Genomic DNA, 26,137 nt, shown 5'->3' with positions numbered 1-26,137 from the left:
AGGGCTTTTAAATAGCAGAATAGGCAGGTTTGGGTTTGCCATGCAGGAGAAGCAATATTAAATATTAGTTTTCCCCAAAAATCCACATTTAAAAATATGTAGTTCCAGTCTCAGAATTTTTCTCAGAAGAGACCCAATACAATGCATAATTAGCTGCCTTAGATGGCCTGTTTGAAAGGACAATATCCCTTCAGAGTATAACTTTATGATTTGGAACAGAAAAGAAGTCTTAAGAACAAGAAGAACGTGATTAAAAAAGGGGAGAGAAACAGAGGAAGGAATCAAAAGCTCCTCCTCCTCCTCGAGCCGCCGTGGCGGCTCCTCAGCGGCACTAGGGGGAGCTCGCGGCCGGAGCAGGGGAGCGGCGGCAGCGCCGCACCTGGAGCACCTGAGTACCTGCCCCTGCGGCCCAGCCCCTAAGAGCCAGGCGGCCGACGTCCAGGAACAAAGTCTTAAAACAGGTAGCAGGTGTGGAAGTCTGAGAAGGGAAAGGGCACGGGGTGGGGCCTGATGGAGATGAGGTCGGAGAGTCCTGCAGGGGCTAGGCAGGTGAGGAGCCAGGTACATGGGGGTAGGACTGGATTGTCCCAAAGGTCATGGGAAGGACTGGAATATTATAAGCAGGAGAGAACCAGGTTTTGATTTATCATTTTAAAAGACCAGAAGAAACCCCTCAGGAGGCTATGGCAATTCTGGAAGGAGAAACTGTGGAAATTGAGTGGCAGATTCAGACATATTTTGGAGGTAGAGCTGATAAGACTTGCTGAATATTGGAAGGGAAGGATCAAGGGTGACTTGTAGGCTTTTAGCTTGAGCAGCAGGTCGCTGCAGTAACACTAAGATGGGAAAATCTAGGGGAAGAACAGTTTGGGGGTGGAATTAAGAGCTTGATGGGGCCACATTAAGTTTGAGATCGATGATAGGCTGTGGAGCCAGACTACCCAAATTCCAATCCTATTCTAGATTACTGTATGTTATCTTACCCCTTTGCCTCCGTTTCATCTGTATAGTGGGTATAATAATTCAGTCCGCCTGAGAAGATTGTTGTAAATGAGTTAGTAAATAAAATGGTGCAGTGCCTACATTCTTATTCACTCCACAAGTATTTATTGAGCATTTCTAGGTATCCAATTCTGGGAATACAACAGAAGAAAGCAGGCAAAAGTCACTGTTTTTGTGGAGTTTATATAGATGGGGGAAGGGAGACACAGTAAACAAAGGCATAGTTAAAGTATATAGTATTTTAGGAGTTAAGTGCTCTGGAGAGAAATAAAGCAGGAAAAGCAGTAGTGAGGAGGGGATTGATTTGCAATTTAAAATAGGATGATCAGAAAATGCCTCATTAAGATAATGATTTTTGAGTAAAGACTACCAAGGAGGGGAGGAAGCCAGATGTGGGGAAGATGTGGGGGTGGGAACAGGATGGGAACCAGAGCACAGCAAGTACAGAAACCCTGAGGTGGGAGGGGGCCAGGTGAGAGGAGAGGGGCCAGCCTCACAGAGCCCAGGGCCCAGGCAGGATGCCGGCTTTTATTCTGAAGGTGTTGGGAGGCCACTGGCGTTTTGAGTGGGTCAGTGATACTGTGGGGTGAATTGTGTTCCCCCAAAAAGAATGGTCAAGTCCTAACTCCCAGTCCCACGACTGTGACTTTATTTGGAAATAGGGTTTTTTGTTTGTTTTCTTAAAATGCGGTATGGGAATTGAACTTAACCAGTGAGCTATACCTGCTCCCCAGAAATAGGGTCTTGAAGATGTGATTTGTTAACATGTGGCTACACTGGCTGAGGGTGGGCCCTGAGGCAGTATGACTGGTATCCTTATAAGAAGAGGAGAAGAGATATGCACACATGCCATGTGGCAGCTGAGGCAGAGATCTGGAGTTTTGCTGCCACAAGCCAAGGAACACCAAAGATTGCCAGCAAACCACCAGCAGCTAGGGAAAGGAAGGAAGGAAAGTGGCCCTGCAGACACCTTGGTTCTAGACTCAGGCCTCCAGAACCAAAAGACAATCAAGTTCCATTGCTTTGAGCCACCCCAGTTTGTATAACTTTGTTACTACAGTCCTAGGAAACTAAGGCAAGTGATGTGATCTGACATTTCAAAACGCGACTCTGGCTGCTAAGCTGAGAAGAGACTGGGAAGGAGGAAGGCTAGTGAGAAGGCTGGAGCTTTCATCCAAGTGAGAGGATGGTGGCTGGGAGGAGGATGGGGCAGCACAAGTAGAGATAATGTGATAATAAATAAGATGAAGAATTAAATATATGGAACATCACGTTGTGATGTGTGCTATGGAGAAAAATAAAGCACAGAAGAGGGCTAGAGAGTGTGGAAGTTGTTGCAGTTTAAAAGTAGATGGCACAGTGATACTTAAGGAAAGACTTAAAGGAGGTGGGGAGTGAGCTGCAGAGACTTCTGGGGGAAGAACTTCTGCAGAGGACCCAGCCCAGCAAAAGCCGTGAAGCGAGAGCCTCTCTGGTGCTGTCCAGGAAAAGCACTGATGGCTCTGGCTACTGTGTGAAGCATACACTTGAAAAGAACAAGGGTGGAGGTCACTGCAATAAGTCAGGTGGGAAGTGACAGTAGCTCTGGCAGGGTGGGAACGATAGAGGCTATGAGTGGTGGTCAGATTCTGGATACATATGGATGGAAGATGGAGCCATTCAGATTTGCTGAAAGATTATCCAAGTTGTGGGGTCCAAGAAACAGGAGAAGTGGAGTCACCATTGACTGAGAGGCAGGAGGCTGCAGGGGTTTGATTTTGGACATGTCACACTTGGGGGTCGGCGAGACAGTCCGCAGAGATGTGGGCATACAAGTTTGAGTGCGAGGCAAGGACAGAGCTGAAGATATAATTATGGGAGTTGGTGTTCCCAGAGGAGATCACCTAGACAGGCTGTAGTTGGACAAGAAGAGATGAGGCTCAAGCCCTGTGGTGCACCAACACCCAAGGCTGAAAGAGGAGGCGGCGCCAGCCATAGACACTGAGATTCAGGGAGACCCTGGAGAGTGGTAGCTGGGAAGGAAGTCATCATCCAGCCATTAAAAACAATGTTTTCAAAAGAATATTTAATGCCGTGGGAAAATGCTTATGTAGGTTTAGGGCAGGGGTGGGGTGGGTGGGGGGAAACAGCAGCACGTGAAACACAAGGCTAACGATTATTTTCTCTAATGGGGCTGGTTGAAGGTTATTTTTATTTTCTTCTTGACAACTTTCTGTTATTCATTTTCAGCACTGCACATGTTTTATTATTTTGGTAAAAATTCTTAGACAAGGATATTTGAAAATAAATATTGGAAGATGGCTTTTGCTGCTTCTGCTTATTTCTGCCACAAACCTGTGTGAACAAAGGGAATTCAGGTCCTCCCTTTCCCAGTACAATGGAAGGGGGGCCTCAGTCCCCTGGGGTGGGGGAGACTGGCCAGGTAAAATCGAGAGGCTGCCCTGATGCTGACCTGTCAGCCATGCTTCTCAGAACCAGGGGTGTCAGAAATGCCACATCCATCCCTGGGACAGACTGTGGGCCCACACTCCTTGGCCTGGCATGGACTGGCAGATGGACAGAACAGCAGCTTCATTTAAAAAAAAAAAGTTTATTAGCATCTGTGCCACCAAGCGCAAGTGAAGATTGGCTTCCTTCCCAGGTGCCCCGCGCTCTCCACCTGAGCCCCAGGGGAGCCACTCTGCGGTGGGCCCTGCCATGGGGCAGTGTCCTTGTTCCTCTGGCTGCAGTCCCATTGCTCCTGGTCCAGGGCTAAGCCCCACTGCGAGATGCCATAGGAATGGCCTCCCCTGAGTGACTGTCACCTCCAGCATCCGAGAAGACGCCCCCAGAAGCCGGGGCCACGTCCACCTGGATGACACCGTGCACCTGCGAAAGCTGTGGGCTGTCCAAGCTGGCGATGAGCTGGCGGGGGCCTGGTCGCACAGGCATGAACTTCTGGCGCAGTGTTACTGTCTCGTTGCCCCCAATGTTCCTGTGGGCAGAGACAGGGCCTTGGGTGTGGAGTGATGGGGGTGGGGGGCACAGGAGTGGGAACTGACCTTGGGCACCCAGGAAGGAGGGAGAAGGAGGTGGGGTCATCCGGGCATTTGGAGGCTCAGCTGGAATCTCCACACCCAGGACTAGGACAAAGTCTGAGCCCTGGGCGGCCTATGCATATGGAGATAAGCACCTGAGCTGGAAATACCCCTGGCGCCTAGAACGCCTCCCCCTCTGTTCCCTGCCTGAACAACAGCACTATTGCCAAATTCTTTAAGTTTTGCCAACAATGAAAGTTAAGGAAACTCAGTTATCTTCTACTACAATCATATTCCAAAGAGAAAAGAGCATTGGAAGCATTGGAAGAAAAAAAAGAGTCCTTCACAAGAATAGACATTTGGCGATTCTAAATTGACATACACCCTTGCCTGCGCGCGCACACAGACACGCACTTTATTGCCCTCCTTCTCAAGGCCCTCTGAAAATCTCTTCCCAGACCATCCTGCTGGGAATCACAATCTCACCAGCCTCCTCACCAGCCTCCTTGCTTGCCACCTCACTTTTCAATCTATTCTCCTAACCACTCAGAGGTGAACTGAGCGCTCCCAGGGCATCCATGGTGCTTCTGTGTTGGGGTCCAGCTCCCTGAGCGGACACAGGCTCACCGTTACTCAGCTCCTGCCCACCCCTCGGCCTCATCACCCTCTCCCACTTCTCTTGCCAACCAGCCCCACTGAACTCCTTCCCCTTCCCCAAACTCACCTCCACTCTCGTGCTCTGCAGTCCTTGCCTGGCTGCCAGCTCTCCCTCCCCACCCAGGGTGCTTGGTGAAGGCCTGCAGGGCCTGGCTCACCCACCCCCCTCAGTGAGGGCTCCCTGAGCATCTCCTGGCCTCAAGAGTACACAGCTCGCCCTTCTCGGAACTCCTCCAGCTCTCTGCACATTGTACTTTATACGCTGAGCATGATTGCATTTACATCGCAACCACTCAGGCTTTATCCCGTTAGAATCTCCTTTTTTGTCTCGGCCCAAACTCTCACCTCCAGCCCCTACTCAACCCAAGCCTGCCTTGGGAACCTCCCTGGAGCCAGATCCTGGGCAGACACGCAGTCTTCCAAGGGAACGGGCCAACGTCCCTAACTCCAGGGATGAGCTCTCCTCGGAGCACCGCATCTGGCTCGGAGTATCCTTTTTGAAAGGCTTCCCTGGACCACTCTGTACTCCTTCTCCCACCTGTTAGCTGTGTGGTTTAGGACAAGTTACTTAACTTCTCTGAGCCTCCCTTTCTGGTCCACAAAATGGCAGTAAATGTAAAATGAGGGGGGTGGGATCAGGTGCCCTTGAAGGTGACTTCAAGGTCTGTGGAGAAGGGAAGAGCTTTTGCCCTAAAATATAATCTGCTATGATAGGAAGTCAATAAATGAAGATTATAATTTAACATACAGGTTGTGTTCTGACGGATTATAAATTTGAGTTTTTAAATTGTACACACTTTTCCATAGATACAATGTTAAAGGTTTTAAAGCCTTAAAAAGTCTATTTAACCCATACTATAACTGAACTAGAATACTTTAGAATCTAACTTTTATTTATAATATTATTTCCAAGAGAATCTGCTTTCCAAGTGCCAACCGGGAATGTGAAGCTCTCTCCCTGCCATCGTCTTAGTGTCAGGGGAGGCCTTTGTCACACCCTGTTTGTGACTTTAAGCTGAGTGGAAAGCAGCTGTTCTAGCAGGAGTCTGCCTTTAAATGAACTTGAGTAACAAAACCAATTCTCTGCAGTGACACCATAATTTAGACATCCCAATGAGTGTTGTCCTTCAATCATGCCCTTGTTTTAATTATGTTACCAGTGTTTGAAACTTAAAAAAAAAATTCCTCTTGGATTTTTCTCCCCCCCTCCCCACTCCCCCAATCACATACACATCCTGGCTCCTCCTGTCATCAAGGACACCACTGTCCAGTTTCTTCACTCACCTTATTAATTAGCCTAAGCTCCGACTGACTTCAGGCTGTTTCCCTAAAGTCAAATCCACCCCTCAAGAAAGGAGATTGGCCACTCCGAGGACATTCTAAAGAACATGATTCAGGCTCTAGGGGAGGTTCCCAGGGAAGGTTTGGAACAGACTTCTGGCCTCCCGTGGTGATTGCTTTGGTGGTGACAACAGTTGTCTGGAGGAGTAAAGTTCTGGAATGTTTATTAAGTGGCCAGTCACCACACTTGGGCGGCACGCCTTGTGGTATAATGGGGGTTCCATACCATAGCCTTTGACATGCAAACAAGAGGCAAAGGAACAGCCTTCTTGGAAATGAATATTCCCAGAAGGGTAAACTGTACTGGAGGCTCTGGCCAAGGACCAGGAGAGGAGCCACAGAATGTCCAAGGAGGAGGACCTACCTTGAGAAACCAACATTCAACCCTCAACCCTCTCATTTACTGACAGGCAGACAGGGGCCTTCAAAACAGAGAAGACTCATGCAAGCCACGGTGGAGAGAGGGCCTGGGTCTCTAACACTCAGCTCAGTGGTCCTTTCCTTATTCCCCAGCAAGGGGGAGAATCAAAGGCCAGGGTACTCCCAGAACAAGGAGGTCCTAGAACAGGGGACCCCTCCTTCAGTCATCTTGTGGACTAAGACCCACCTACCAAGGTCTCAAAGCTCCACTCTCTAAGCTTCCAGAGTCCCTTGCAGAGTGGCAAGAAGAAAGTGGCTCCCTTGTGATATGTCACATCAAAGGATCATGCTAGCCACCTTCTCTGCTTTGGCTTGATGGTGAAAGAGGCAGTTAACACCAGGCAAAGCCTGCTGCACTTGTGTGTGTGTGTGTGTGTGTGTGTGTGGTGTAGTGGGGGGTGATGGACAGGGTGGGCAGGATCCTCTGCTTCTGCCCACCTATCCCCTCCACACAGGCCAGAGTTTCCTTCTGGTACAATCTGTCTAAAGAGGAAAACACCTATGCCTGACCTCATAAAACGGATGGAAAAAGTCAGCCTCTAACCTTCTCTACTTTTCCTCTGTATTTTTTCTTGGGGCAGGGCATGGTGGCATGTGTGAGTCTGTCAGAGATGACAATCACAGGCTACCAGCCTGGGAACTCTGGCATTGCATGGTGTCCTCATTGGACACGGAGCCTCTCAGTCCCAGTTTCAGGCCCAGGCAGGCTGAGGGCCCAAGGCACAGAGGCCTGGCCTCTATAACTGCCCCTGGGCCCTGAGGGTCCATCTTATGTCTTCCAGACGGAAGCGCCTCTTCAGTTAGACTTTCCTTCCCTGGGGTCCAGCTCCTTCACACCATGCCCTTCTCTCTCTAGGAGAGGCATTCATCCTCTACACAAGTGACACCATAACACTATGGCACAAACCAAGCAAAGAGCTCAGGAGTCAATGTGTGGGGCGTCCGCGGTGAGGAGAGCAGAGCATGCCCCTTCTGAGCTGTGAGACCCTGTGAGACCCTGGCCACCAGCTTCCCCATCTGTAAAGTGGGGATGATGGTGGTGATGTGACAAGTAACAATTACCAAGGGCACACTCACCTGTGCGAAGCATTACTAAATGCTTTACGTGCATCACCTCACCGTGGTGAGGCAGCTACTCTTGTCACCACCACTTTACTGGTGAGAAAATGCAGGCTTAGAGAAGATAAGTCACTTGCTCAAGAGAACCTAACAATGAGTGATGGAGCTGGGAGTCAGACCCAAGTCTTTTGGGTTCCAAAGCTTTGCTATCAGTGACACGATACTCTCCAGTGCACTTTTAAGGGTGTTCATGATCTCCGAATGAGATGATGTTCCTGTAAGTGCCTTGCTGACTCTAGAGTGCTGAGCGAATGTTAATTATGAGTTCCTACGCAAAGTTTGAGCTCCCTGATAGAAGGTGAGGCAGGGCAGGGACACAGAGTACAGCACTAGACAAGCAGGTCTCCTTAAACTGACCCAACTCAGAAGGTCTTGTGACTGGCAAGCTCCTTTGTTGGGTCCAGACAGACAGACATGTTCTGACCAGGAGAGGAAGCCAAGCTGGGACCCAGGGCAGCCAGGGAGGAAGGAGGGACAGCTGCAGGGGCAGGGGGAGAGGCCAGGCTCACCCAACGTTGAGGATCTTGGGTCTCTGTAACCCAGAGCCCTCGAGCCGGAAGACGACATTGGTGAGGGTGACGGGCAGGGGGTTCTTGAAGACGATCTGTACTTCACATTCCTGGCCAACCACTGCTGCTCCCAGTAACTGAGAGGAAAAAAGACACCCGACCCCCCCATCAGAGACCCTGGCTGAATACATGGGGCCCATGCCACATCAGAGAGAAAAAACTCCTTAGAATCAAGACCTTCCCCTGAGTCCTGCATTTCTGCCACCGAAAGAAAGTTTGATCGGTTTCCCAAAAGTCAGAGAGAAAACTCCAACCCATTTCCCAAACCAGGCTACCATGGAATAAAGGATATGAGATCCCATTTTGTAGATGAGCAAACTGAGGCCCAAGAGCCCAGAGCCAGTCCCTGACTTTCCTTAACTGAAACTGCTCGTCTGCCCAGCCTGCTCCTAATATGGCCCCCTCCCCACCCTCTCTGATCTCCCACAGCCCCTGACCACCCCTCCCACCCCAGCGAGCTTCACGCACTGTGAGGGAGAGGTCCGGGGTGCGCAGACGGAAGGTATGCTGCTTGGCCAGCACCTGCCCGCTCTCCTTGACGTGGCCCGAGACGTTGAGCAGCATGGCCCCCTGGTCCACGAGGTGGGGCCGGTATTCCGTGTAGGCCACGGGCATAGACACACGCTCCGCTGGGGAGAAGAGACGTGGCGTCACCAAGGCCTGCTGCCCCACACACTGCTCCCGGCGGCTCCCCGGGCGTGGCCCTGGGACGCCCGACCACCCAGGAGTCAGGGCCGGGGCAAGAGCACTTACAGGCCCCTGGTGCCAGCACTACTTCCTTCTTGCTCTCCTTGAAGACGGGCCCGGTGACGCCGGTGTAGAAGGTGACTGAGAGGTAGAGGTGCAGCTTCACAGTGCGGCTGCTGCCGCCGCGATTGGTCAGCACCACGGAGACCATCAGGTCCTGCCCCGTCACCGCATCCTGGGCCTCCACCTGCACCGCCACGTCCTCAGCCGAGTCCCGGGTGGCATACACGTTGGGTTTGCTGCCATGGGCAGCTGCCGTCTCCACTGCCTTCCGCTCGGCCTCTGAGCCTGGGGGATGAGGGTCAGGGGTGGGATTGCAGCTACTGCCAGGAGGTGGGCAGAGCGCTCAGAGGCGTGCTCAGCCGGGACGGGGGAGGGGTACCTTCAGGGTGCTTGTAGAGGTGGGTGACGTCCTCCCGCATGTTGGAGCCGATGGCCTTCGTGATGATGAGGCTGCCGATGGCCTTCTCCTCCACATACACAATCTTGAAGCTGCCGTCGCTCTGCCGCTGCCAGTATACCTTGTCGCTGTTCACCTATGGGGGGTCAGTGGGCTGGGTGTGAGTCAGGGAAAAGCCAGCCTGGGGGGCTGGGGCTGGGCTTTCTGGGATCCCAGGAGCTGGGGGGCAGGGATGGATTCCAAACTGGGGAGACTTTCTGAATTGAGCCAGACGAGGCTGGAGAGTAGCAAGAAGCTGGTCTGGGAGGCTCCTTGCCGAGCATTTTGACATTAATAACAGTAATCCCTTATACTCATTCACTGGCTTTATGACTTATAAAGCAGTTTCATGCCCATTATCTCTTTTGATCCTTAGTATAGGAAGCAAGGCAGCCATTATTATCCCGTCTTTACAGTTGAGGAAACGAAGACTCATGGACTGAGTGGCTTGCCGAAAGTCACACAGCGCCAGCCAGCGGGGAAGGCAGGACCAGCGGTCCGGGCCCGGAGCCAGGCACGAGGCACCTGCACGGAGCCCTCACCTCAGCAAAAATGAAGGGCGTGTCGTACTTCATATAGACCAGGCCGTTCTTGATGGACTCCACCGAGCAGGGGCCACAGCAGAAGATGCCTGGGCAGTGGGGGTGGAACAGACGTGAGAGAGCCACAGAGGCCTGGAGAACCCTCAGATTCTGGGGAGAGGCCCACACGGGCCCACCGTCCAGTGGCCTGTGGCGCAAGGGCATCAGCTCTCACCCAAACACTGCCCCCAGTCCAGCCCAGGTGGGGAAACAAAGACAAGAGCAGAGCTTTTTGGCTCAGTCAGCTTTCCTCAGCCCAGGCCTAGGACAAGCCTGCCTTGGTCGCGGGTCCTCAGCTCTCTCTCCTGACTGGCTGAGGCTGCATGTCCACTGCCTATGGGTCTACGATCCCCAGAGGATAGGACCCCATCCTTCCTCTGGACCACCCAGAGCCCATGGGAGAGTGACGAGACCACCACCACCACTTCAGGGGGAGCCCAAAGAACCCTCCAGCTCTCAGCCAGCTGTGTCACCTCTACTGACAGGGCCTGTCCTTATCATGCTCAGGAGGGCATCGCAGAGGAGAAGCACAGGAAAGGACACAGAACAGGAAGTGAGGACCTTCCACAGAAAAGAATCTTGGGCATCACCTATACTATGCCCTCCTTGCACAGGGGGAACACAGAGGCTCTGTGAGGTGAAGTAGATGCCAGGACCTCACCAGACAGCTGGATACGGAGAGAATGGAAGGAGCTAACATTTACTGAGTAGCTACTATGCTCCAGGCCTGTTGCTAGGCCTGCTGATAGATGATTTCTCATTTCATTCTCCCAACCACCCCAGAAGATATATCGTATTGCCAAATTACACACCAAAAAACCCAAACCCAAAGGGGCAAGGCACCTGCTTAAGCTCACACGCCTAAGAGCAATCAGACTGGAGTCAGGCCTGGTCTGGCTGGCCCCCGAATCCCTGCCTTCTGCCTGCCCACCACTTCCCAGGGTGGAGACCAGCTCAGACGTCCAGCTGAGAGCCCGGGTGCTCCAGCATCAGAGGGTGCAGAACACACGACAGTGACTGAGAGGGAGGGTCCTGGCTGGAGACCAGGAGAGGAATGTAGGCTAGACTAGGTGAATTGACCTGGGGTGAGGAAGGGTGTGGTGGGAAGGCAGGCAGGGGGCAGGCCTGGCTGGGGATGGAGTGTGGAGGTGGGAAGGTGGGGGACGTGTTTGAGAACAGAGTGTACACTCGGTTTCATTCTTGCAGAAACATGTCTATGTGAACTCAGAAGAGAGATTGGTAGGTTATACCAACAGTGATTTTGTCTTAGGGTTGGGTGATAAGGGACATTTTTTTCTTCAAGCCCATCTGAGCCTGTGAGTCTTCTAAACCATACCTATGACTCACAGCGAGCACTGGCGCAGACAGGAGAGGAACTTGGTGAAAGCGAGAGTGAGTGTGGAAAAGAGAGGGAGCTGGGAACTGATTTCCCTGTTGCTGACCTACTGCTCTATGGACCAGAGACAGTCAATTCACCTCTCTGGACCACAGTTTTCCTCATGTCCCATGATCCCAGTGGGTTCCAAACCTGGCTGATCTCCAGAATCACCAGGAAAACTTTAAAAATATAGATTCCTAGACTCTGTCCCTAGAAATTGTGATGTACCGGGATTGGAGTGGTACCTAAAAATTCACTTTAAAAACAAAACAAAACAACAAAAAACCCTGAGAGAGCAAGAACAGGGAACTTTTACATTTCATGCTATCCAATTCAAACTGTCTTTTCCTTTCTTCTAAGCATGTGTTACTTATAACAACGATTTGTTTCAACTTAAAAAAATATATAGGTTGTTGATTTGGGAAGAGTGGGGCGAGGAGGGTGGGGGTATGTGGGGACCTCTTATATTTTTTGAATGTAACATTTAAAAAAAATATGGAGACAGAGAAATATATACATATATAAATAAATGGTCCTTCAATTAATGGTCTTTAGGATATAGAAGTGAAAAATAAAGTGAGAAGAGTGGATTTGTGGTGGGAGGGAAAACTTCCACTGAATATTCTTAAATCTTTTGAACTAAGTGTATTAACCCTTACAAACATAATAAAACTTAGGCAAGTATATGGTTATAGGGAGGTTAAAATAAACTAACGGCGCGTGGCAAGTCCGCTGATAAGGCAGCTTTAGGACCCATATGGGCTTAAAGGACTTGGCTCCAACGCCCGGTTTAGCACTGACACTCTGGAGTCGTTACCCAGGTAGGGAAGAAGGGGAGAGGCCCGGGTTGGGGTGCAGGGGCCAGGAAGAGCCCCGCCTCACCACTGCTGGTCTCCTGGGGTGTGGCGTCCACAACCTGCCACCCATTGAAGCCTTTGGGTAAATCCGGCCTCTTCATCCAGCAGTCGTTCCACACGTGAAAGTTCCTGGGACGGAGGCCGAGGGCTGGGTCTGAGCACCCGCCAAAGGCCCGCTCTGCCCCTGCCCCTGCCCATCCTGCTCCGCCCCGCTCCGGCCTCCCTCCATCGGCTCGGGCTGTCCAGGCCCAGCCTCACCACACGGAATCATGGTTCAGGTGCTCGAGCGGCTTCATGTTCTCGTCAAAGTAGATGTCCATGGTGAGGGACGTGTCGGTGTCATGCGCGGAGTTGAAGTTGGTGACAGTGCGGGTGGCCAGGCCCAGGCAGCGCAGCACTGCGGAGGAGCCAGGGGGGTGGTCAGAACCCCGGGCCAGGGCAGCAGCGAGGGGCAGCTGAGGGGCAGCTGAGCTGACGGGAGCCCCAGCATCAGGGGTGGCCGGGCTAAGGAGGCCTTCGTGGCCCGGGAGCACCGGGCTGGGGGGAGCCAGGTCACCTGCCTGGCTCAGAGCCTGCCAGGCGCTCTCCCTCCTCTCCCCCAGGCTGCTCTCTGGCTCTCTGCGTTAATGCTAATTAGTGATAATTAAGGCCAGCCTATCCACCCCCACTTGTGCCCTGCACTGTGGTCACAGCTGGGGCGGGTGACTGGGAGAAGGTGGAGCCTGCCTTCCTTCCCTCCTCCCTGAAGGCTGAGGCCACTCCCATCCCGGCCCTTCCATTACCTGTGGTGGTCACGCCAGCAAAGACCCAGCACTGGCCAAAGGGGACGGAATAGCCAGTGCGTAGGTAGCTGAGTAGGATCTCCACGCTGCCAACCCATGCTGACGGGTTGGTGCCCTTGGAGTAATCGCCCGACCAGTTTCCGATCAGGACCCCGTTGTCATCTAGGGAGTTCACCTGGCCAGGACAGGGTGGATGGGGTGAGGCAGAGTTGAGGGGAGAGTCTGAGGACTCGTCCTGTGGTCCCCAGCCCAGGCCCTGAACTTGCAACCACCCTTCACCCCCAAAAGCCTCAGGATCTGGACAGTGCGGGGCCCCGCCCACCCCTCCCACCTGCTTTGACACAGGAATGTGATTCAGGGTGTGCCAAGTTTTGGGTTTGGCCCTACATTCCACAGGAGCTGGCAAAGGAGCCAGGAAGGGCGGGGTGCGAGGCCGGCAAGCAACAGCGCTGGGGGGCCTGGAGGACTCCAGAAAGGCAGCAGCAGAGGGCAGGGGGGGCGGCAGACAGACACACAGCAGAGCGGAGAGACAGGAAGAGGCTCACCATGGCCGAGACGACCCGGGAGACATTGACCGGGTCCCCGCGGCCTCCGTAAGGCATCCCCCGCCGGTCCAGGATGTACAGGCAGGCGTCCAGCACCCCGTGGTCAAACTGAATGGGGAGAGGGCAGAGGCGGCTGTGGCCCTGCTCCCCCCAGCCCCTGCCTCCAGCTCCCATGCGCAGGGTGCCCAGCCAGCGCACCTGCCCGTAGTTCCACGTCCGTTCGCCGATCTGTGCTTCGGTCCCATAGTATATCCTCCCAGACTCGTTAAGGACGTACTCCTGACGCCAGTCCTCGTGGTCCACGTACACGATGTCCTCTGGGGCCCCACAACACATACCTGAGTCCCTCTGGCCCTCTGCCCGGGCCCCCCTGTCCCCAGGCCAGTTCTGTATCCACAGAGGGAGAGAGGGGAAGCCTCTGGGCTGGCAGGGATGCTCCCAGGAAGGATAGGGGGAGCGCAGCAGAGCCGCTGGGAGGAGAAGGCTGTAACCAGGGCTCCTCACCAGGAGAGGCGAGGCTGTGCGAGCGTGGGCTGCCAGCTGTCTACCCTGGACCTACGTCCCTTCACCCCAACAAGGGAGGCTGGCTTCTCTTAAGGCCAGGTCCCCAAGCCACCAGGCCTAATCTGGAAAAGCATGCCTTGACTCGTCCTTCCCTCCTGCCCACCTCCTGCTCCTACGCCAGCAGGCTCACCTGAACACCAGGGGTTGAAGAGGATGTAGATCTCGTTGTGAGAGTCAAAAGGCAACTGGAACTCGCCGGCCTCTGACTGTGTGCGGACCGTGAACTGGAACTTGCCGATGATGGAGTTGGGGGGGATGTGGACCCGCAGGTTCAGATTCTGCCCCTCGGCCTTGGTCACCTTGGCCTTCCAGCCCCCATTTCCCCCCTTGCCCACTGGGATGATCACGCGGGTGCCCTTGCCCACTTCAGGATTGTTGCCTGGAACAGGGGAAGTGGACAATTAGCTGGTGAAGCCTCCCTGCAGAGATGGTACAGAGCCTTGGACTTCTCCCAGCCCCACCCAGCAAATGCACGAGTTGGTATGGAGTTGGGCCATCACCTTAGTCTGTGGCAGCTCTGTCCCCACCCGATACTCATCCACGTGTTAGGGCAGAGGTCCCGTTCAACATCCCAAACCTGTTCCCCTGACGCTGAGTTTGGAGGTGGGGAGGGAAGTCACCAGGGCCACTGCCACCTTTCCGCCAGCCTGACTGTCCCAGTGCCAGGGCTGGAGGAGCAGAGCCAACCCAGCTGGGTCCAGATACCATTCTCCCCCCTACTCCCCACCCCTGCCACCCCGCATGAGAGGGCAGTTCAGATCCTGAAGGCCGAGCCCCAGCCCCCCCCTGAAGCTGCAGCTTCCGGAGTCCAGGGCCATACTGGTGGAGGTGGTGGGGTTACCTGGGAAATTAGAGGCTGGGGTGGGCAAGGTTAGGCCCTAATCAAAGAGTATGAGGAGTCGCCCGCCTCCAGCAGGTGTGTAATCACCAGCCTGGGCTGTCAACAGCCACTAAGAAATGTGATGAGGGAGGCGCCTGCCCTGCACCAGGCGATCGAGCCACAGAGAGAGACAGAGAGAGCCAGCCACATCCTGGACAGAGAGCAGACCTGGAAAGAGAGACACAGAGACAGAGAGGCAGCGATACTGGAGCAGACCCCAAGGCAGGCATCTGAAGAGGAAATTCTTTGAGATAGATGTCCCTGAGGGCTTGAGGAGGGAGCGCTTACATTCCACTCCCGGAGACACGCACCCAGGAACACGTCGCACACTTGGCACCTGCCTTATCTGGCAGAGGTGAGGAGTGAGGCTGAGAAGGAGCCCCAAGACCCTCTCTCACCACGGCGGCACCCTGCTGGCCACCCCCACAGAATCTGGGGCCCTCACCCTTCCCTGGCCCCGGGCCCACTCCAGGCCCCACTGACCGATGATGAGCTCGAGGGTGATATTATCAGAAGACGAATAGGGCCGTGACAGGAAGAGGACCATGCTGAAAGGCTGCCCACGGCGCACGATCAGCTGGTTATACTCGAACTCGTCCGTGTGGTGCTCTCGGCGATTCTGGTCTGAACGCGAACTCAGCAAATCCACGCCGGTCACCACCAGCATGCCCTCTGCAAGGCCACAGCTCCAGTCACGGAAGCCCCCCGCTTGAGCCCAGGGCCCCATCTTTGGCTTCCCAGCTCCCTGGATTTGCCAGGCTGAGTCTCAGCCCCATTAAGGCTCTTTCCTCTCAGCTAAGATGGACCAGCCCGGCCTCTCACCTCGGATGGTGCCGTCGCCAGCTGCGTTGACACCGCTGCCCCGGGAGCCAGGCCGGTGGGAGTCTGAGCCCCGGGAGTCAGGTCTTCGACCTCCAGAGTCAGCCCCTCGACCCCTGGAGCCAGCAGCTCGGTCACGATGGGGCTCGTCATCATCTGCCCCTCTTCGGCACGAGCAGCAGCCACAGCAGCGAGCCCAGAAGGAACGGCCAGAGCGGCGAGAACGTCTGTCTGGCTCTGGCTCCAGCTCCGGCTCTGGAGAGGGTGTGGCAGGGGGCTGCCAAGGGTTCCCGCCCCAGCGGCCTATGTCCGATCGAGGACCGTCCATCGTGGTGCCTGAGTGGAAGGGGGGGGGGGGGGCTCCGCTGACACACACTCAGAGAGCAAACCACCCTAGAGACCTCCTTTACCCAGGACGATGCTCCCGGCCCACCCAGACACCCCTCATCTAGAGAGCATATTCAGCCCCAGATCAAGAGAATCTGATGTAGACTCAGAGATTTCCCCAGACCCATTCAGAAGTCCCCTCGACAAAGACTCCATTCGGACTCACCCGGAGAAACTTCTCACACGGCAGAGAAGAGCCTCCTCCCGCTGTCCCCTCACAGACTCCCACAAACCACATCCCAAACCCAGATGTCCATCTGGAGGATCCATCCCAGAAAATGCTCGTAGTTCCCTCCTTGGGCGCATGTCATAACCTCAAGATGCAGCCGCACAGACCAGGCACCCCAGCCGCCGTGGGCTTGCTTCCTCCACCACCGGCTGGTGGTCCCAACCGGCCCTTTCCTCCCACGACGCCCCCGGACCGTCTATTTCTTAGCAGAGATCCCTCCTCCCGCGAGGCTCCTCGCCACGCAGGCTGCTGGCATGGGGTCGGTGGCCTTCCCCCTGGCGGGTCAAACCCCGGCGCGGCGCTGCCCGGAGGGGCGAGCACAGCAGGTGCCGCAGCCCGCGCATCCCACCCCGCGCTGCATCCCACCCCGCGCTGCATCCCACCCCGCGCTGCATCCCACCGCGCGCTGCATCCCACCCCGCGCTGCATCCCACCGCGCGCTGCATCCCACCCCGCGCTGCATCCCACCCCGCGCTGCATCCCACCCCGCGGGGCCCGACCTCGGCGCGCGCGGCCCCGACGGCGACGGCCGGGCTCAGCAGCTCACCTGGCGGCGGTTTGGGCGACGATGGCGCTGAGCCCCGGGGCCGGCGGGGGTGGAACAGGTCGGGACCGACGGGACGGGCTGGACGGGCCGGACGCCGTGGTGCGAGTGGAAGGCGGCGGGCGGGCCGGGCGGGTGGTTTATGAGGGGGGTGGGCGGGGCCGGGCTGCTGGGAAGAGGAAGCCTCCGCCGCACGGTTGCTCCATCCCACCTTCCTCCCCGCCTCGCCCCCCACCCCCAGATCCTTTGGGGCTGTGCCAGGAGATAGGGCGGGGTGATAGAAACGGGCCCAGCCCCTTTCCACTTTCGAGGAATCCAGATGGTGCAGGGGTGAGGCCGGGGTTAGGGAGGGGAGGGGTCTGTCCCGGCTGAGGCTGCGGTGAAATTTGTAAGGTTTTGGTGGGGCTTCCTTGTCTCACACACCCCACAGCAGGCTAATTCCTGTTCGAATGGGCTTGTGGGGAGCTAGGGGAGAAGCCCTGAACACAGTGGGGCAGGGAGCCCCCTTCCGCTCCACCCCCACCCCGTCCACTTTCCAACTCAACCTGCCTGCCTCTGCTTTCACACACCACCACTGCCCAGCGACCCTGCAGCCACACCAGGCTCAGCCCAGTGAAACCGGCCCATGGGGCTGGTCCTGGGACTCATCCTGCCCAGGGAGGTCCCGGGATCCCAGGCTGCAGACGGTGACATCAGCAGCTGAGCCCTCAGACTGGCTCCACCAGCTGGCCCCTGACCTGCCGGCTCTACCAGATGCCCTGACCCCCGCCCACCTGTTCCGCCTTCTTCCTCCTGCTCCACCGTCCCTGGTATGGATGGGCTGCCCCCTTACCCAGCTGCCTGGGTCCACAACTTTGAGATTAGGGAAGTCTGAGAAGAAACAATCTTTTTTTTTTAAAAAAAGATTTATTTATTTATTTATTTCTCTCCCCTCCCCCACCCCGGTTGTCTATTCTCTGTGTCTATTTGCTGTGTCTTCTTCTTTGTCTGCTTCTGTTGTTGTCAGCACTGGAATCTGTGTTTCTTTTTGGTACGTCATCTTGCTGTGTCAGCTCTCCGTGTGGGCGGCACCATTCCTGGGCAGGCTGCACTTTCTTTTGTGGTGGGCGGCTCTCCTTACGGGGCACACTCCTTGCACGTGGGGCTCCCCTATGCGGGGACACCCCTGCATGGCAGGGCACTCCTTGTGTGCATCAGCACTGTGCGTGGGCCAGCTCCACACAGGTCAAGGAGGCCCGGGGTTTGAACCGCAGACCTCCCATGTGGAAGACGGATGCCCTAACTGCTGGGCCAAGTCCACTTCCCTCTCTTGATTTCTTTCCCCATTGTAGGGGTACGGGGGAGGCTCAGGCCTTTCTCACAGACTTGGGTGGAAACAGGTGTGCTCCCCTCCCCCAGGCTGTAGAACATCCCCCTTTCCTCACGGAGAGGTGTCTGCTCAGGTGCGGTTGCAGTTGAGGAGTCCCCCTCTTCTTCATCTTGGAATTCTTCCTGGAAATCCTGACCAACAGGCTCCAGGCACCTGTCCGGTAGGCATCCCAACTCCACCCCTGACCCTGGGAGAACTTCCAGACAGAGAGGAACCACCAGAGAGGAAGCAGGCATCTTTAGGGCAGCTCTGCTGGGAGTTCCTCAGGGAGGCTGGGGCCTGCTTCTTAGGCCCATCAGCCTGGGGCTTTTCCACTTCTTCCCACTGGTATCCTAGATAAGCCACAGGCCAATGAACAAAAGGACAGTGGAAACAGGGTTGACAAGGAAACGGACTCCAGGAGAGGCTGAATTGGGTGATGCATCAAGGCAGGGAGGTGCCTTGGGGACAGAGTGGGGACAGAGAGGCTCTAGCACCTGGCCAGGAGCTCTCTGTACCCACACTAACCTTTTCCTGTCCAGCTCCAAGCCCCAGAACCTGGCAGAGGTCTGCCCCTACCTGCAGTACCCTTAGAGGACACAGCAGTGGAAATCAAAATTCCAAGCAGATGTAAGGTGGGACAGCCAAAGGGCTTCTTCGAGCAGCCAGATGTTTGAGCATCATTAGGGGAAGGGCAGGGTCCTGAGTGATGGGATGTGTGTGAGCAGGTTTCCAAAGACCCAGGAAGATACTTTTATCACACTCTCTCCCCTTATTTCGCTTAGTCTTTCTTTTCCCCACCAGGTCTGGCTCAGTGACGTGAGCCCTGCTCTTCCCCTTGCCTCCTCTAAGAAGCCCTGGTGCTTCCTGGGCTCTCAAGGTCAGGGCTTGGAGTGTGTGTTTGGGGATGGGGTACACAGGAGCAGAGACCTGACCCACTACCTCAGGGAACTGAGACCAGTCTTCTGGCCCAGCCCTTCCCCAGTGATTAAGAAGCAAGTACACGAGTCTAAAATCCCTAGACCAAGTTGTAGAGATGACGTTGGTCCCAGCACTTTAGTTCAGCCAGCTTGGCCAAGTCTTAGCCATGGTTTCCTCATCATTACAATGGGCCTAATTATCCCCTCTCCTGAGAGCTTGTGAAAAGTAAATGAGATCAAGTACTTTAAAAGGCTTCTCCAGCTGCAAAATGCTGTTTCTGGCGAATGACACAGTCCTAAGAGGGAGGGGCAAGGGAGCCCTCCTGGCCCTCACCTCCAGGGAACACCTGAGCCTTCTCAGCTGTGGTGGAGACTCAGCCTGAGAGCCAGGGCCACAGGGACACTTGGGAGGGACAGCAGTCATGGGAGTGCCTTTCATGAACCTTCCAGTTGGAGAGACTTAAGCTGTTTTCTAGCCCTACCCTGAAACCCCAACCCCAAACTGGAACCCAAGCCCAATCCAAATTCTAGCCTCGAACCTAGACCCAACCCCAGTCCAAACTGGCCAGTGAACTCCAATCCACCCCAGACAGGCCTGAACTTCTTCTCAAACAGAGGCTTTGGTTCTCCATGATAGTGGACAGAAAAATGGAGAGCATTAAATGAGAGCAGAGAAGGGTGTCAGAGTCTAAGACTCTTTCACTTTCTTATCCCAGGACGCATGGCAATCATGGCAGTGGTGGTGGCGGCAGTGGCAAAAGTAGCAGTTTGGTGGCCAGAGGGGGCTTTGCCATTCTTTATTCATCTTAATAAGTTAAAGGGCAAGAGTAGGGGCAGGGCCTCTCAGGTGAGGATGCTGCTCACTGAAGGTAGCAGTTCGGCCAGGTGTTCCGAGATGCCCGCTGTTTGGCAAAGGGGGTTGCCCTGCAGGTTGAGGGAGACCAGCCTGGGGCAGGAGGCAAGCAGCTGGAGTGCTGTGGGCTGGTGGAGGCCTTGGGCAGGAGAGTCAAGGAAAGCCTGGCAGGTTCCCCTAGGTCCACTGTTCCTGGGTGCCCATCCTGCTTTTCCCTCCAGAGCAGAGAGCCTGCTGCCTGGAAGTCTGTGTGATGGGCACCTGGCATGCTTCCCCGGAGGCGCTCCAAGCCGGGGTCAGGCAGGGAGCACATAAAGCAGGTTGGGTGTGGTACCAGGAGAGGTGAAGACCAAGGCAAAGTGGAAGGTAGCCCCCTCGAAAAAGGCACCCACTGTTGAGATGTGGCCATGCCATGGCATGGAAATGCAAGCCAAAGGTTGCTTTAACTTCCACTTTTTAACAGAGGACTTCAGAAATATTAATTTTTAAAAATATGAAACTTCCTGATTTTTAAAATATTACATGGTCCCCAAGAACATCTGAAGCCTGCCCGTCTGTGAACTCTGGCATGAGGAAGTCACTGGCACCCTGCAAAAACCCACTCGTGCAAGTCAATGATAGGCCCCCGTGCGGTCATCTTTCCTCACCACCAGAGCCCCCACCCCTCTCAGGGTGACATCTGCTCTACTTGCTGTCTGCCCCTCCCCAGCGGGGCACCTCACCCTGCCACTGAGAGGCACCCAGGAGGAAGGATACGGTTGTTGCACAGTAAGAGCTCCTGCAGCCGGGGCAGGTTAGTGACACCGTCCAGGGCCTCTATGGTGTTATCACTGGCTTGCAGCACCTGGAGAGTAGGGAGGCACGGGGTAGAGCAGGCAGCCATCAGCCTGGGACTGGCACAAGCAGCTGAGGGGCCCAGGCATGGAAAGGCTCATGGGGCCAGGCAGGCAAATGGGGAGGGGTTAAGGCAAGCAGTCATCTGCTGGGGTTGGAGGTCCTGGATACCCATTTGCAGGGAGGGGCACAATGCTGGAGGAGTGAGTGCTTTACCTCCAGGCAGCGCAGGGCGGCCAGGGCAGGGGGCAGGGCTCGGAGACAGTTGTGCGACAGGTCAAGATGCGTGACCAAGAGCAGCTGTTCCAGGTGGCAGAGCATCGTCAGATCCTGAGGGGAGGGTGTGATGAGATACCCATTGTGCCCCAGGGGAGGTCCTCAGCCATCGCTTATTTGGTACTTGCTCTCTGTGCCCTGCACAGGCCCTTGGGGATCGCTGGTCTTACAGACCCCAGCTGAGGAGAGGACGGAAGCAGGTGGGAAGCTCATGTGACCCACGGTGGCACGTGCTGGGTGTCAAGGACATGAGGCAGGCAGTGAGTGCCTGGGGTGGCAGAGGACAGGAAGCAGCCGGGAGTCGGGGCAGGTTCAAAGGATGGGGGAGGGCACAGGGGTAGACAAAACCTCGTGAGTCTGGGGATCGGTTTGCCGGGAACAGAGGTGGGTGGCAGTGATGTGAGAAAGCCGATGTGTTAGGAAGACTAATAAGGAAGGACTAGAAACAGTGGAAAAATGGAGTCTGGAAAGCATCTCCGAAATCTTGGGAAACTACCCAGGTTTAGGTGCTGGGGCCTGCTCCAGGGTAAAAAGCCTGGGGATGGTGGGTGAGAAGTCGCTCTGAAGGAAGAATGAATCTGTGACTGGCCTGGTGGAAGGGGCAGCATGAGGAAGCCCTGGAGACTCAGGATTTGAAAGTGGGTGATGAGGCACATGCAGCAGCCGATACCTTGTGAGCCAGGTGCAGCACGCGCACCTCAGCATACTCCATCTTGAGCACGCTGTTCTCCAGCAAGAACTTGCTGCGTAGGTCGTCCAGGTATGCTGCCCGCATCGGGTCCACGGCCTGGTGGGGTGGGGGCAGACGGGGCCTGCATGTCAGCTGCCTTTTCCCTGCCTACTGGACCGTCCCCTCCCGACCCCAGCAGGCCCAACTTGCCCTGAGGGTCTGGAAGTACTGCAGCATCTCCTTCTCGTACAGTATGGGATCCAGTGCCCGCATCAGCAGGATGATGGTGAGCAGGCACCCTGGGGAGAGGACAGGGAAAGGAGGCTCTCTCTTAGAGCCTCCTCTGCTTCCCAACCTCTTAAGACCCTTCCTGCTCTCCTCAAGGGGCCATCCTGGGAGGGGGCTTCCGTGGAGGCGTCTGGGGGGCAGGCTCTCAGGGCGTGGGGCCTCACATTTGTTTTCAGGCTCCAGCTCCTGCAGCTCCTTACAGGATTTGAGCTCGGACTGCAGCACCGTGGACTTCTCCGCTGACAGCTCACACCTGAGGGCAGGCAGGGGGAGGAGGTGATGGTCGGAGCCTGGGGATATCAGTAGCCCTCAGGATGCAGGCTGAGACCATCTCCCCAAGTCCCAAGCCTCCTGCCCCAGTTGTCTGAGGCCCAGAGTCTAGAGCCCTCTCCTTGTCTGTGCATCTCTGTCTTCACCTGAACAGCTGCTCATCTGTGGCCGAGTCCCGGCACCAGCCCTCGTGGCGGCCTGAGGGAAAGAACAGGCGGCAGGAAGGGACCCCCGTGAGAGGAGGAGAGAGATGGGGGCTGCTGTAAGGGGTGGAAGCTGCAGGCTGCATCACCTTTGAAAAGCACACATTCCTTCTGAGCATTGCCTTCCATCCAAATGACACGGAACGAATGTTGAGGCAACTGGTCGTTGAGGGAGGCAGAGGGCAGGTCACAGAGCTGGGAGCACCGGGTCAAGGAAACGCTCTGGCCTTACCACTTTTTTGTTTGTGTCGCCCGCGCCCCACCCCAGCTCCCCACTTCTGCCCCATCAGGCCTCGGATACCCAGACGTGGCTGGGCCGGTTCCTGCCATCTGGGGTCCTCCACTCCACAGCCAGGGGTGACTCATCAACCACAAGCAGCAAGGTCTCCATCCCGGAGCCCACCTCGGAGGGGACAAAGGTAGAGCTGTCAGCCCCAACAGCGCCAGGCCCACCATCCTGATGCTCCCTGGCACAAGCTGCAGGACTCACCAGGAGCAGCCGAGAGAAGGAGACAGTCAGGCAGGCCTCGTCCCGGCTCACGTGCAGGCAGTGCAGGGCATCCTGCGGGTCGGCTGTGGGGAGACACAGCCTCAGGTCTCCTCAAATTCTCTTCCGTTCCTTCCAAGCCCCACGTACCCAGCCTCCTGCCCCACTGCTCACCTCGGCCCAGAAGCCAACGGTGATAGAACCAGGCACTCTGGTCATTAGGGTCGGTAAAGAAGGCATTCTGTACCAGCTCGAGCTCTGCAGGGGCCAAGGAGACACGGGAGCTGTGGCGAGGACCTAGCAGCTCCCGACCACTCCGACACCCCCACCCTGTATGCCCCCTCCTCAGAGTACTTTCAGTTCTCAGTCGCACTTAGATGCTAGCCTTGCACAGAAGCTGTGTTTATCAGTTTTATCTTTCCCATCCGACACTTTATGCTGAGTCTTATGAACCCCTGGAGCCAGGCAAGAGGTGGGCACCAATGAACGTGACTGGCAGGGCCGGGAGCAGGGCCAGACGTCAGGGCGGGAGGGCACTGCAGAGCTGCTGCTGGTCCTCCCCTGCCCCTGCCCCTGCTTACCTTTGAGCAGCACATCCTCAGGGAGGCGGCCCTGTGTTCCAGAGTCTGGCTGGGGGTGCAACTGAGGCAAGAGGCAGGAGCGATAGTGCCAGGACGAGTAGTTGGAGAAGTTTCGGGTAATGAGACTGTCGGTGAAGGCCAGCTCCTCTGCAGGGGGCACAGCTGCCTGTGCAGCCACAAACCGCCGGTAGTCCCAGCAATGAACTTGGGGGTGGAGAGGCGAGGAAAGCACACCTCAGAAGCAGGGCAAGAGGAGATCCCAGGCTGGCACCCCCAGGATTCCCTTGGAGACCCCCGGAAACACCCTGACATACACAATGGAGGATGCATTTAGTTCTGTCATCTCTTTTGCCATCAGCTCAGCGGGCCCATCCTGGACATCCCTCCCCCTCTGGGCTTGCTGAGGTCTCAGATATATGTGGTAGGTGAGGGGGGACAGAACCTGCAGGCACGTACAGTTCCGCTCATCAACCTCGAGGAAGCGGGCACACAGCTCCAGCTCCCGGGCCCAGTTGGGCTCAGGCAGGCGGCCCAGCAGCCAGTAGCGATGGTGCCAGGTACCATAAGACTTGGGGTTCACTCGCAGGCAGCTCTCCAGGAAGCCCAGCTCAGCCTTCACCAGAGCTGTAAACTCCTCAGAGGACCTGCATCCAGTGTGGAGAGGGTTGAGGGGGTCAGAGCCCCCAGTACAACAACTCAGCTCACTCTCAAGTGTCCCCGACACTGCCCTCTGTCTATGCCCCTGTGCCCTGTTCCTCTTCCATCCCTGGACCCAAGCAGGGCAGGGGCAGGGCCAGAGCTATGGAGGGAAGGTCTCCCTGGGGCCCTGACCCCCTACGCACTTCTGAGCCTCCAGCTGCTGGAGCACCTCTCGTCGGCAGTTCCAGAGGGTGGCAAAGTCAGGGTTGGCTCCCAGAATCTGGCTTGTCAGTTCCAGCACTGACTCATCCAGCTCACCAGCCTGGCGCTGAGGAGGTAGGCAGCAGGGTCAGATGTCAAATCATTCTCCCCCCACAGGACAAAACAACACAAACAGAACTACTGATTATACCGTGAGTCCCACACTATAGAACAAGTATGATGCAAAATGCTCTACGCGCATTCTACTGCTTAATCTTCACAAGAGCCTTCTGCAGTAAGTGCAATTTTACAGATGAGCAAACTGAGGCCCTAAGAGGTTCAGTAACTTGCCCAAGGTCACACAGCAAGTGATAAACCCTGGATTTGGATCCAGGCATTGACTCTAGAACCCAGATATAGGCCTCTGTGATTTGCTAAGAGAGCCATCTACAGAAGAGGATGAGGGGTTAGGTCTGAGGGCCCCACCTTCTGGAAGACGGCTTGGGTTGCTGTCAGGTATAGTTTCAGCTTATGCTCCCGCTCTAGCCTTTTGGCTTCGGCCTGCTCTTCTGATGTCTTCACCTTCAGGCGCCCATGCTAAAGAGATGGGCAGGTTGTAAGGCTGCTGGCTGCCCTTGCAGGGGCACACCTGGGAGTCCCAGGTTCGTACGGGATGGCCGAGGCCAGGCCAGGCGGGGCTAGGACATGGGCATGCGGAGGTCAGGGACTGGGCTCAGGATTCTCACCATGGTGCTGGCTCAGGGTTCAGGACAAGGGATGCACCGGTGGTCGCTCGTGAAGCCTGGGGAGAGGGGGTGTCAATCACGGGAGTCCCGCCCCTACTAGCTCCGCCTCCAGCTGGCCCCCGGAAGCTGCACGTGGGTCCGGGTGGAGGCCCCGGCCCGTAAAGAGGTCCCGGGACAGGCATAGCTCGTCCACGGAGAGACGCCTACCCAAATCTAATTGCCACTCGGGTGGCCCCACCTATAGTCAGAATCGCTGGGGCCGGGGTCCGAGCCGGGGCACCTGGGCGATGGGGACCACTCCGCCCCGGCAGCCTGCAGCTAGCTACGCGGCCGCCCCTCCGCTCCCAGGCACCCCCGCCCCCCACGGGGGGACCCACCTGCGCTGGAGGGAAGCGTGCGGAACACGGAACTGCGGCGCCCGTCACAGAGCCCTGGCGCAGGCTAGAGCGGCGCCCCGCCACTGTCCTTTGAGGCGCAGCGCCCTCTCCAGCCCTGGGGAGAGGTCCGCGGCGGAGTCTGTGGACTCGGTAGGCGCATGCGTAGGGCTTCTGTGCACGCTGTCCTGAAACGCCGAGTCCTTGACCCTTCTAGTGTGTAAGACTGCGCATGCGCGACTGTGGCGCGCGCGTAGTAAATCAGCGAACCCTGTACGAGCCGGCCGCTGGCTGCAAAGCCAGTCCTCTACTCAAGCTGCAATCTAGTTGAGGAAACTTCTCCAACAACTGGAGAAACACCCCCCACCACCACCACTCCACTGACCTCAGTGTGGCCTTATTGGCCACTTCCTGTTTGCCAAATCTGAGTTTCCTGTCCTTAACTTCCTTGATCTCTGCACACTAGCCGCTGACTGAATTCCTTTTACTTGACACCCCTATTCTGGCTTTTCCTCCTACGTCTTTTCCTGTTTCTTGTCAGCTGTTCACCTCTACCTGTAAATGTTGGTG

General features: G+C 56.0%; 2 protein-coding genes across 2 annotated transcripts; both read right to left on the bottom strand.

Moving 5' to 3' along the window:
- Positions 1-3,572: 3,572 nt before the first annotated feature.
- Positions 3,573-16,973, bottom strand: TGM1 (transglutaminase 1). The gene is made up of 15 exons (XM_058293660.2): positions 16,881-16,973; positions 15,721-16,053; positions 15,382-15,570; positions 14,149-14,397; positions 13,653-13,771; positions 13,455-13,562; positions 12,910-13,084; positions 12,386-12,524; positions 12,153-12,256; positions 9,854-9,942; positions 9,255-9,408; positions 8,879-9,160; positions 8,594-8,754; positions 8,066-8,202; positions 3,573-3,976 (listed from the first exon to the last, which is right to left on the bottom strand). The coding sequence occupies exons 2-15, from the start codon at positions 16,043-16,045 to the stop codon at positions 3,754-3,756; spliced, it is 2,454 nt and encodes an 817-aa protein (XP_058149643.1). The 5' UTR covers positions 16,046-16,053; positions 16,881-16,973; the 3' UTR covers positions 3,573-3,753.
- A 2,948-nt stretch (positions 16,974-19,921) lies between these two features.
- On the bottom strand, positions 19,922-25,797 carry RABGGTA (Rab geranylgeranyltransferase subunit alpha). Its single transcript, XM_004475086.5, has 17 exons — positions 25,571-25,797; positions 25,194-25,249; positions 24,934-25,044; positions 24,450-24,574; positions 24,064-24,251; positions 23,608-23,811; positions 23,201-23,284; positions 23,030-23,112; positions 22,841-22,942; positions 22,629-22,734; positions 22,483-22,534; positions 22,231-22,319; positions 21,989-22,077; positions 21,779-21,895; positions 21,049-21,162; positions 20,755-20,842; positions 19,922-20,137 (listed from the first exon to the last, which is right to left on the bottom strand). The coding sequence occupies exons 2-17, from the start codon at positions 25,194-25,196 to the stop codon at positions 19,989-19,991; spliced, it is 1,704 nt and encodes a 567-aa protein (XP_004475143.1). The 5' UTR covers positions 25,197-25,249; positions 25,571-25,797; the 3' UTR covers positions 19,922-19,988.
- Between the last annotated feature and the right edge of the window lie 340 nt (positions 25,798-26,137).

Source organism: Dasypus novemcinctus, chromosome 3, assembly GCF_030445035.2.
Source record: "Dasypus novemcinctus isolate mDasNov1 chromosome 3, mDasNov1.1.hap2, whole genome shotgun sequence".
In the NCBI taxonomy this organism is placed as follows: Eukaryota; Metazoa; Chordata; class Mammalia; order Cingulata; family Dasypodidae; genus Dasypus; species Dasypus novemcinctus.
This window is presented reverse-complemented; position numbering and strand designations above follow the sequence as displayed.

Excerpts from the sequence above, each read along its gene's own strand:
- TGM1 (XM_058293660.2), bottom strand. The coding sequence starts at position 16,045 with ATGGACGGTCCTCGATCGGACATAGGCCGCTGGGGCGGGAACCCTTGG. Across the intron at positions 13,772-14,148 it reads CTTCAACCCCTGGTGTTCAG|AGGACATCGTGTACGTGGAC; the intron begins GTGAGCCTGCTG and ends GTGGGGCCCCAG. Across the intron at positions 12,257-12,385 it reads CTGAACCATGATTCCGTGTG|GAACTTTCACGTGTGGAACG; the intron begins GTGAGGCTGGGC and ends CCTCCGTCCCAG.
- RABGGTA (XM_004475086.5), bottom strand. Across the intron at positions 21,163-21,778 it reads TGCTGCACCTGGCTCACAAG|GATCTGACGATGCTCTGCCA; the intron begins GTATCGGCTGCT and ends CCCTCCCCTCAG. Across the intron at positions 20,138-20,754 it reads GCTCTTACTGTGCAACAACC|GCCTCCACCAGCCCACAGCA; the intron begins GTATCCTTCCTC and ends CTCCTGCCCAAG.